At 45.9% G+C, this 11,712-nt stretch overlaps 1 protein-coding gene across 1 annotated transcript in view; it reads right to left on the bottom strand.

The window, feature by feature from the left end:
• LOC144139648 (glucose dehydrogenase [FAD, quinone]-like) overlaps nucleotides 1-11,712 on the bottom strand; it is a 55,316-nt gene that overhangs the window by 11,976 nt on the left and 31,628 nt on the right. The window contains exons 6-7 of the mRNA XM_077671942.1: nucleotides 9,578-9,729; nucleotides 4,312-4,495 (exon numbers count right to left, since the gene is read on the bottom strand). Of these exons, the coding sequence (XP_077528068.1) occupies nucleotides 4,312-4,495; nucleotides 9,578-9,729 (336 nt within the window). The remainder of the gene's footprint in view (nucleotides 1-4,311; nucleotides 4,496-9,577; nucleotides 9,730-11,712) is intronic.

The raw sequence follows: 11,712 nt of genomic DNA, 5'->3' as shown, positions 1-11,712 counted from the left end.
TTCCAGCGGGGGGGGGGGGGGGGGGGGGGGAGTGAGTGTGTCGGTGTCTTAGTACCGTGACTACATAAGACGACGCTTACGACGACGACGACATGAGACGGCGATAGCCCGAGCCCCTGCGGGGCTTTGCTCATAAAAATATTCACGGTGGCGCTTACAATATTGAAGGCAACACCAAACTTGCCGATTTTCATGTCACCTGCACGCCGTAGCACGAAGGGATAAGAGGAAAGGAAGCAGCCCCCGCTGCAGCCTGAGAACATAACAGCCGGGCGTTCCTGCACCTAACCCCCGTGACGCAACGGGAGCAGAAGACATACCTAGAGCTTCTATTACAACACTACCTACTTGAACAAACGATACATGCCCTACAACACCCCCGTCTCACCAAAAAAAAAAAAAAAAAGACAGGGTAATATTTTCCCACCTCCTAACAGACAGATACACAGAATAAACGCGAAGTGCATCTATATTCCGTGAATTTTTCGTATCTCTGCCGTTACTGCGACATACCTTATACCTTGTCACACATGATCCTTGAGTGCCCTTGCGAGGAACACCTCTCAGGCCCACCTGACGGTGCACAATCCTCCGTCACAACCAAAATTTTCAGACGCCAAGATAATGCCTCAACCCCAGCAGACGAACAGCTTTCATGAGTTTCTACGGACCCCTCAACGTAATACCGCTTGAAAGTAGGAGGCACTGCTCGTTAAGGTCCGGTGAGCCTGAAAAATCGGCTGAACTCTGCGCAGGCGGCAACTGTGCGCATGACTGAGAAGACCTATCTGCGAAAAACGGCAAGGACCAAGTCCAAGCTAGTCTTTTCAGAGAGAGAAATACAGAGAGAGACAAAACTATTTGGGAGTAAGGCCCCACACGTGAATATAATGGTTTACTTGATTGATTCATTCATTCATTATTAAATTTCTCTTGTTCTCACTCTCTGTCCCTCTCTCTCTCTCTTGTTAACGAGCATGAATTTTTCTCTCCCTCTTGTGGCTGCCATTCACCGCGATTTATAGCGACCTGTTGAAGACTTATCATCTTTGTGGGTGATCATCATCATCATCCTTCTCAAGTCTACTGCTGGATGAAGGCCCCTCCCATTGACCTCCAACCGCTCCTCGCCAGGACTGCGCTGCTCGAGTACGCAGTTTCCCACCGAAGTTCTGTATTTAATCCCCCCCATCGTGTTATTGGCCTTCCTCTCCTTCTATACCCATTTCTTGGTATCCACTCTGTTACCCTGATTGCCCACCGGCTGTCCCTTCGACTCACCACATGGCCAGCCGAAGTCCATTTCTTTTTTTTTTTGAGCTATGATATCGTCAATTCTAAATGAGCAATGAGGGTTTCGTAAAGGCTCTTCAACAAAGGACTTGATTGACACGATCAGTCAGCTGATAGAGAAGTTCGGGAAGTATACTCAAGACCTTTATATAGCCTTCATAGATTATGAGAAAGCATTTCACTTTGTCGAAACCACAGCAGTCATTCAGGCATTGCGGAATCATGGTGTAGACAAGCATTACTTAAGAATACTGGAGGATATCTACAATGGCTCCGAGGCTACCATCGTCCTACATAAGAAGAGCAGTAAAATGCCTACAAGGGAGGTCGTCAGACAAGGAGACATAACCTCTTCAATGCTATTAACAGCATGCTTACAGCAGGTATTCAGATGAATTGGTTTGGGAACAGGTGGGCGTAAGAGATAATGGAGAATGCCTGAGTAACCTCGGATTTGCTGATGATGTTGCCTTGCTAAGTAACTCGGGGGACGAATTCCAAAGCATTATTGGCGTGCTGGAAAAGTAGAGTAGCATCGTGGGCCTGAAAATGAATATGCAGAAGACTACAGTAATGCTTAATAACCTCGGGAGAGCACAGCGGTTTGAGATTGGTGGCGAGGCAGTGGAAGTGGTAAGTGATTATATCTACTTAGGCCAAGCAGTGACCCCTGATCCCAACCGTGAGGCCGAGATAATTAGATGGGTAAGAATGGGGTGTAGTGTGCATTCCGCAGGCATTCTGAAATAATGAATGGCAGCCTACCATTCTCCAAAAAGAAGAAACTGTATGACAGCTGCATCTTACCGGTACTTGCCTACGGAGCAGAAACTTGGATGCTCACCGAAAGGGTTCAACTCAAATTGAGGATGACTGAACGGTTCATTGATTGATTATAGGGTTTAACTCGCAGACGCAACGCAGGCGATGAGGCGCGCCGTAGTGGAGGGCTCCGGATTTTTTTTGACAACCTGGGGATCTTTAACGTGCGCCGAAATCTCGTACACACGGGCGTTTTTGCTTTTCACCTCCATCAGAAAAGCGGCCGCCGCGGCCAGGAATCAAACCCGTGACCTCGTGCTCAGCAGCGCAACGCCTTAGCCACTGAGCCACCGCGGCGGGTACGACTGAACGTCAATTTAGCGGAAGATTATAGGTGTAACATTGTAGGACAAGAGAGAGGAGTGGGTCAGAGAACAAAAGCGTGTTATGGGCATTTTAGTATAAATTGATAAGAAGAAATGGGCTTGGGCAGAGCATGTAATGCGAAGGCAAGATAACCGCTGGTCATTAAAGGTAACTGAGTGGATCCCTAGAGAAGGCAAGCGTGGAAGTGGGCGGCAGAAAGTTAGGTTGGCAGATGAGATCAAGAGTTTTGCAGGGATAAATCAGTCACAGTTAGCACAGGACCGGGCTAATTGGAGATTAATAGGAGAGGCCTTTGCCGCGCAGTGGGCGTAGATAGGCTGATCATGATCGTCTACTCTAGTTTATTCTCTGATCGAGGTAGTCCGATGCTTGTCCCTGAGTGTTATTCCTAACATGATGCGTTCTATGACCCTTTCAGCCCACCTTAGTTTGCTTTCTAGGTATTTAGTAAGGCTTCAAGTTTCAGCTCCGTACGTCATCACCGGCAGTATGCACTGATTGTAGATTTTTCTTTTGAATGAGAGAGGTATGTTTCTTTCATTATTTGGGAGTGCTTGCCGAGTGCTTCCCAACCCATGCCTATTCTGCGACGGATATCTCTGTCGTGGTTGGGGTCAGCACTAACTATCTGTACGAGGTAGTTATATTCTTTTACGTATTCTACGTTGCGTTTCTAAGCTAAAGAACACGTTCTTGTTCGGCTTAATTCTCATTAATTTAGGTTTATTCAGACTTATTGTTACCCCCACGGTCATTCTTTCTGATTATGGTTCCTCCAGCTTTATTTGCATGTGGTCTGCAGCCTCAATCAGAAAGACTACGTCATCCGCAAAGCTCAAATGGCCCAAGTATTCCCAGTTTATCTTTGTTCCTATGTTTTACAAATCAAGCTTTCTAAACACCCCCTCCACAGATGCTGTGAATAGTTCTGGAGAGATATCTCCCTTTCTTCCTCTCTTTGGGATAAAAAATTTATCGCTTTGCTTGTGGAGGATTATCCTACCCGTGCATCTTTCACATGCCTTCTATTAGTCTTATGTAGGTTTCCTGTATACCCTTGTCTTTTAGTGCTTCTAAAACGGCTGCGGTGAGTACGGAATCAAACGCTTTCTCGTAATCTATAAGTGCCATGTAAAGAGGTTTAGGGTACTCTGCGGATTTTTCTATTACTTGGTTGACGACATGTATGTGATCTGTGGCTGAGTATTCTTTCTTAAACCAAGCCTGCTCACTGGGTTGGTGGATATCTAGGCTGTCACCTATGCAGCTAACTATACCTTTGATAAACGGCTTGTAAACAGCTGAGAGTAAGCTGATGGGTCTGTAATTCTTTAGGTCCAACTCTGTGGGTGATGGAGTATCACAAAATATTATCACAATTGGGACCGTAGTTCAATAATGCCCCACCCTTGAGTGCTGGCCATACATCGGGTCCGATTTTTTCTCTCTTGAACCCAGTACCCATGAACAAAAAAAAAGACACAGGGAGGCCGACATGCCTAACTTTGCCACAGAAGTTAACAACGAAATGACCCTGCTCTTGAAATGAACACGGACACAGCATCTATGCAATCATTGCGAGATATATTAAAAAGACATCACACCAGCAGGTGAAGGTTTGTCAATCCTAGGGCGGACAGTGCAGAGCCTGCTGGATGTGTTGAAGGGAGATTGCGGGGGATGATAGAATACAGCAGTACATTGTAGTACTAGGAAGGTGCTGGCTGTAAGCGTGGTAACGAGACACAAATTAGACGAACACTGACCCAATCAGGAGAAAATAACTGCTCCCCAGAAAGTACATTTTTAATTTTACAATATTTGTGCTTCCTGCATGTCTGAATTTTGGTAACAATCATTTGTACTTACCTTGCACCGTCCTAGTCACGTCGTCCTCTACGGAAAGCAACTTTGGGTCAATGAGGGGTGGGTCATCCGGATTAGCAGAATTAAGCATGACGGTACCGCGGGATTGTGGCTGCACCATGGTGATTGTGGTCATAAAACCAGTCTTGTTTCTTACAATCAGAGGCTTATAAAATTCTTCATACGTCTGAAATGAAATATAAGAGTTGTAACGTGGTCAAAAAGATAATACATCTGTGTCGTTTAATTATTACCGTGAGCATATTAATATGTCTTGATTGTTTTTTAGGTGCTGTCTTTCATCTTGATAATTTTAGCTCATTACCTTTATCTGTAATTAAAGATTCACCAAAAATTGTTCCTTCTGTTTTTATTACTAATGTTAACAGCTTTGCACCAACCCCTAAGCACAAACGGCCTGCTTGGAACGGAAAGCAACATTGCTATTACTGCAGAAATGCTCGCTTTATTCGACAAGTACAACAACAAAAGGCCACGGCCACCATACGAAATTTACATTTACGTGTGCACCTCACAGGTGAAGTGTCTCCAGGTACATGATCTTCAACATATTGGAAATATTGGCCATGCATCTGCTCACTCCGCTACAATAAACGTCGAAAGGCGGCAGAATTTCTCCGGCTACCAGGCGTCGTCCCTGTTCTATATTTGTCCTGTTGATTTCGTATTTTCAGCCTATCAGAGAATTAGCATCTCGTTTCATCTTGTCGACCTGGGGGACACCAGTTTCATAGCATTGCCATGCCCGCCTGCCTGCGTTACGCGACTAACGCGACAAAGTTTCAAAACTAGGGCAATTGTGTGATGAGTGCTACCACCTATTAATGCGTAGCATTCTTTGCCCATTACCCTCCCGGGCAGCACAGTTTAACGTCCTGTGTTTCCGCAAAAATGCAGATTCGGCGGAGGTAACACCTGTAATCGTCATAATAGCGTAAATGGAGGTAATTGGTCAAACTAAATTTTGAGAAACCAAGGAATAATCGAAATACAAAAAAAAATTGAAAAAAAAGTGAATCGTGTAACTCTGCTTATTTACACAAAAATGCAGATTCCGCGGAATCTGCCGCTGTAATGGATATAATAGCGTAAATGAAGATAATTGGTCTCACAAACCACAAAATGTGTCTGTAAAGAACTCACACTAGACAAGCGGCATAAGAATGCTACACAATAGTAGACAACTTTCTGAATTTTCGCATGTTTTTCTACGGTACGACCAACGCCCGCTGGAACGACAAAGTCCCTGCTTCACCTACACATTTATAGACCCGCTTTATTTCAACCAGCGCCATCTCGGGTGACGCAAGCTTCTAACGCACGGTTCAACAGAAGTAGCTGCTATTCTTCTGAACGCCTTACAGTCATCTGCCGTGCGTGTATCACTCGATTGAATTGGCGTTTGCCACTTTTGACGCGTTCGTTTGATCACTCCAGTTACAATGATGACATTTATTTATTGGCTGTTGAATTTCTTGTATATGGTTGTGGTTATGGTGACAATCCGACACGAGAAAGGTAAAAAAATCGCGATATTTTAGCGTTTGCTCAGTGAACAAGGAGTTTAGTCTATAAATCTGGTGTTAGCGCGTGTTGTCCACCAAGCGTCGGGGGCACCATGTATGTGAAGTGCGCAGCCCGCCACCGGAGAGAGGGCAAGCCGCCAGGAACGAGAGGGCGTGCCTGACGAATAAACAGACTTTAGGTCTGGACTTCGCTGCGTGCAGACGTCTCTTTCCTGCGTTCGGCTGGCCGGCTGGCCGCCAGTGTATACTATACCCGAAGTACATAACATGGTGTCAGAGTCTTCGAGCTACAGCAGCTACGTCGTCATGGTGTCGTCGTTCACGATACCTCCGCATAAATCGTTCACGTCCTGTGCGAACGTATGGCCATCGTGGAAACAGCGATTCCTCCACTGCCCCTCGCCCCCTTTGTCACAATCGAAAGTCCCGAAATTTTGATTGTGACAATATACTCTGGCCTCCACCGTTCGTTGCAGCAATCACACCAAAATAAAAATATATTGAAAATTAATTTAGAAATCACAGTTCTGCCTGGTTGTGCGTTCTCATGAGGGTCTAAAAATAAAAAAAGAGAACTGAAAATGAACTGCCGTAATTAACGTGTATTTGATCCCGCGCTCTCACGTGATTAGCTGGAATGCGGCATTTAATGCCTTCGCGAAAATGCGAGGTTGGTAAAATGAAAAAACCGGATAAGTATTTTTACCCGTGAATAGACGATTCTCAAAATTTCTGCATTTTTTTATGCCGTGGGCTTTGTTTGGTCCTACAACTTGTGACACCGGTTTCGATGCAGCGCAAGTGACGCAGATTCTGCTTATTCAAGCGTACGTGGCAGCTTATGGTAAAACGCGACCGCAGCTTTCAATTTTAAAAATGAAGGAACATTTTTGGCACCGTCCCGTCTCTCGTCCTTCAGCCACTCAGTAAATATTTTTTTGAAAAACCATGAACCAACTAGCCAGCAACAAAGCAAGCCTTATTAATTGCATAAAGCAATTTACTTCCACGTCAAGCAATAACTTTGCAGTGCCGTACGGCAGTTGCTTTGGAAACGATTTCTGGAGGCTGTTGTAAACCAAATTCCATGAAATTAACCCTGCGTTTACCGCAAGTAATGCGGTTACGTAATGAGGTTATGAGGTTACGTTGCGTCGTTCCTCAGTCTTTTTATTTTGGTTAACTCTTAAAAGGTACCCCCCACCTTTGTCTTTCGCTCCTGCACGACGCTGTTTCATCATCAACTGCCAAATGCTAGCGCCGCAGCAAACTGGGATCAGCTGCAAACTCCGGTTTCGCAGAAGAATTTAGCAGCAATATATTCCTCAATACACCAAACTGCACGCAGGGAACAATACTGCATAAAAAATTTGCACGAAGGAACGGAATTGCCCTTTTAGCTCGACTTCCAGCTTGGCGCATTGAACGCCGTCTACGATTTGCCATAACTGAGTATAGGAGTAAATCATACACACTGCATGCCTCGTAAAGGTTGCCTCCACTCTAAGGATTTACCCATCTCGAAAAATCCTTGTGGTTATCTACGCCTTGCAAGGCGAAGCGCAGCAGAATGGCAGAAAGCCACGCACACGTACGCCGCGCTAACCGCTAGCGGCATTCCACTGAACAGCACTTAGCCACCGGCGGCGCTGTTCGCTGTAGCGACGGTGGCGACATACAGTGTACGCCCAGTCCCTATAGACCTACACCGTGCTATAAACACTCCGCGCGCTGGACAAGTTCCGTCCCGTCCAAACTTGCTTGAAAATGGTCCGCCCCACAAGAAATTTCATCACAGTGCACCAAACTTGTATCATGCGCGCACAGGGTGCCGGCGAATCACTCCGCGCTGAATCGGAACATGGGCAATGCTCGACAAAACGTTGCTTTTAGAGACTTGTTATTCCATTGTCTATTTGCTGAAAAAATTAAGAAACAATTACACGAAATCGAAGATTTAAATGGGCGTAAGGCTAAGCCTGTCTGGCAGCACCTACCACAAAATTCTGAATTAATAATGCCTTGAGCACTGCAAATAGTAGCGACAACTGCTGGGGCTGTTTTATGTTACACCTATTCAACGAGCGCAAATATATGAATGAGAAGTGTCATTTTATGTTTCACTGTGTCTGTTTACTTGCGGAGCTTCAGAGCACTGACTTGGCAAATAAGTTTGTTGGCCACGTCATATATGCTCCAAAGTGTAAAAACTACAGGGCCCCGAAACTTTTATATTGCGGGAAAATATGCGAAATTTTGTGCCTTTTCATCCGCGCCCTTTGCCCTATTCACTTGTGTTCTTTACTTCCTTTCTCCGTTCGTATGGCTAAAAACCTTGCCTAGTCTGCCTTGTTAGGCCTATTTTCATGTTTAACGTTTCATATCCTTAGCCCTGACCCTAATGATGTGCCAAGTAACTTCAGAGTAGTTGTACAGAGGGAGAGGAACACAGTTTGTTACTTTCAGCCTTATCCTGCCTCACCCAGCAGGATTTGAAGAAAACTAGTGCGGCGTTCTCAAGTTTAAGCCCCCCCCCCCCCCCTTTTGCCTGCAAAAGTTTTGTAAGAACTTTCTTTCGGCAACTTATATACGGAGTTAGTATTTGAAGTCACTGTTATAGACAAGTGTTGTGTTCAGTGCATGTCAACAGCCGTAAGCTTAAACTGTCTTTAGGTCGAGACATCGAGTAAATGGAGCTTTCAATAGCTCCCCGGTACCACACGAAGTACAACCGGTTATACCCAATAGCAACAGTACAAAAATAGGGCCAACCGGCAAAGAGAATTTTGTCCACACGAAGTAGAGAGAAATTAACGGGAAAGACTTTCTTGCGACCCACCGCCAGGGGGACGAGCCCGGGGGGACCCCTCTTGTCCCCCCTAGGAAAAAGCCGGATAGGGTGGGTTGCTGGGAAAGGGAACTTGGACATCGGAATGGGTTATGGGAAAAAGGGTGGGAATGAGGGAAGCAATTTTGCTCCAATCCTTTTGTCTGACTCTCTTCCAAGACTGATTGCTCAGCGAGAGCATCAGACAGTGCCAATTGCCAAATATGCGGTCCCTGCCACGGGTTACCGCTCACCCATAGGGTCCTATAACTGAGCCCCAACTGTCGGAGACAGGAAGTACCCTATTTAGTGGCGACGGCCGGGTCCCCCCCCCCCCCCCCCCCCGACCCCCAGCTCTGCGGCCGATGCGTACTAACGTCCTCGATCAACTGCCCCGCACATGGTACTCATGAATCACCAGTGAAGCTTTCCACTATACACGGGTACTTGCCACACCTGCTTTTCACGGTCTCCGGACACCGGCAATGGGCCTCAACCCTAGCCGTCACGCCTAATGTCGGGCCCCCGTAAACCCGCGTTCCCTCTCCCTCCGCGGCGCAAGAACTACGGCCGGTTATATTTGAAACTTTTCGGGGTAACCTTTCGTTCTTCAGTCACATGACGCATCGTGCCAAACGCAAACGTAAGGCCGGCGCATGGGAGTGTTCGCAGCCACACGACTCACCACGGCAAATGTGGCGGTATTCTGAACTGGCACATATCTGCGTTTGCAGTCAATGGTAGTTTTGACAACAGATCAAGGCTTCACGTTTTTGTGCCAATTTCAACAAATAATTCAAGTGACACTAGACGATGCTCCCGAAATCAAGCGTACCTCGAACCTTCAGCCACGCTGCGCCGTTTTCACTTCTATAAAGATCACTAAACCACTTACCTGATTAGAGACGTACGGAGATTGTGCTATCTGGGGGCTAGGAAACAACGCTGTCAATGCCAATGCGATGTCAGGGGCCTCTGGCGAAGTTGAATTTGTCAAACTGTCCGTAAACAAAAACGCTTCGTATGCTCCCGGTAAGGTGAGAAGCCCTGCAATGTACGTGACGTAAGATTTTCTGAGGCCCAGGACATGTTCACAACCATAAATGCACCCTATCTCACATATAAACACAAATTCTTCCCCATCGTATTAGTTGAATTTGTAGTAATTTGTTTTCTTCGAATAGTCTCCCCATGTTTTGATAAAGACACAACCCTAATATTGAAGATATTTGATGTATTGCCGTGGCATCGGCACTTTTTTTAGTAATTAAGGATAAAGAATTCCTCGGGGCACTTAACTTTGCTTACGTGCTTTGAAATTGACAGCCTGACGCAAGCTATGAACAAACGTTCAGTGCACAGGTAGTTGACGTATTCGCGTTAAGAGGGGGAGGGCTAAATTTCACGTACGAGATGCCAAAGAAAAATGTTTACAATTCCAAGATGTGCGGTTGACCTTTGATGAACACCACATGTGCTGGCAGTATTCACCACGCGCGGAGAAATCACTCTTCGAGTACACGTCTGGCCGCTCAAGGATAGTTAAGAATGGAATAGTAATGGGGTATCTGAAATCCGCTCTCGACAAATCTTGCAAACACAGAATGAAAGAAGCGTTTAGTGTGTAGAGACACCGACTTGAAAAGGTAGGGTACCCAACGACGATGCTGCTAACAGTTAGCGAAAGGCTACTAAAACGAGTAAAATTGGAGGGTAAGGAGAAGGAAAAAAGCGCCAAAAACGAGAACAAGAGCATGTCAGTAATCTCTTACGAGCATGACTTGTCTCACCGACTCAAAAAAGCCACCGCCAGGTACAACCTGAATGTGGTTTTGTCTGCCAAAAACAAAGTGTTACGCGGTTGCCCAGCTCTTGATAGACTGTACTAAGAAAGGGCTAGCAGCAAGGCTATGTAGTAAATGTACTATGCGTCACACGTACAAATTTTCGGAATGCAGAAAAAATGTTGTATACAAGATTCCGTCCACATGTGGGCATCAGTACCTCGGTCAAACGAGTACATGCGTAAATGTAAGGCTCAGAGAACACATGTTCAGCCTAAATGTCGGCTATACACGCATGTGGCTGCGCATATTGCGCAGTGCACAACAAAAAAGTGCGAGCCGTTGTTTGACCTAACGACGACGGAGTTCACCACCAAGACAGGACTACAAGAGAGATAGTGGAAGCCTGGCAGATGTCGAAATTAAAGGGAACGTGCGTAAGTAAACCGTCAGTAGCCCCGTCCGATAAAAAATTAATTTGTTAGACTACATGAGATAATGCAAAGTTTAAATAGTTTTTTTTTCTTGTGCTTCTGTGTATGACGTGATACGTACACATTTGATCACGCGCGGGTGTTGTCAGAGAGGTATATATGTGTTGAGGGGTGAATAAAAATTCAGTTGTTTGTTCGCGCTCGTGTTCGTGTCTTTAGTTCAGTCCTCGTTTTTTGTGCGCTCAAGGTACAGTCATGATTTATCTCTATGTATAACCCATAGTATACGGATCTTCAAACTGCTGCCTATTGCTACCAAATCTATACAAAATAAATAGGCGAGTTTTGAGACGTATACGTTTGAGGCCTAAATCAGTGTTTAGAACGGAGTGCGATTTTGTTGGTGACCATGTACTATAGATTGGCTGTGAGGTTTTAATGTACCGACGCTACACAGGTGATGAGGCGCGCCGTAGTGGAGGGCTCCGCATTAATTATGACCACCTGGGGTCTTTAACACGCGCTGCAATCTCAAACACACGGGCGTTTTCGCTTTTCGCCTACATCATGAAAGCAGCCGCCGCCACCGGGAATGGAACCCGCGTCCTTTGGCTCAGCAGTGCAACGCCATAGCCACTGCGCCACCATGGCGGGTGACCGTGTACTATTACCGCAAACACCGCGACGTTCCGTTTCACACGCCTGATGGTGTAGAACGCCTCGCACTTCAATGACACATAACTTTTAAAGACGATAGTCTTTCTTGGGCTACTAAAACGAAGAAATTTTGGTCTGTCTGTGACTGGATTCAG

This window comes from Haemaphysalis longicornis, unplaced genomic scaffold (assembly GCF_048455015.1).
Source record: "Haemaphysalis longicornis isolate Haplotype H1 unplaced genomic scaffold, Haemaphysalis longicornis Haplotype H1 scaffold_5, whole genome shotgun sequence".
Classification (NCBI taxonomy): Eukaryota; Metazoa; Arthropoda; class Arachnida; order Ixodida; family Ixodidae; genus Haemaphysalis; species Haemaphysalis longicornis.
Note: the sequence above shows the minus strand (reverse complement) of the source record. Positions and strands in the feature narration are given on the sequence as shown.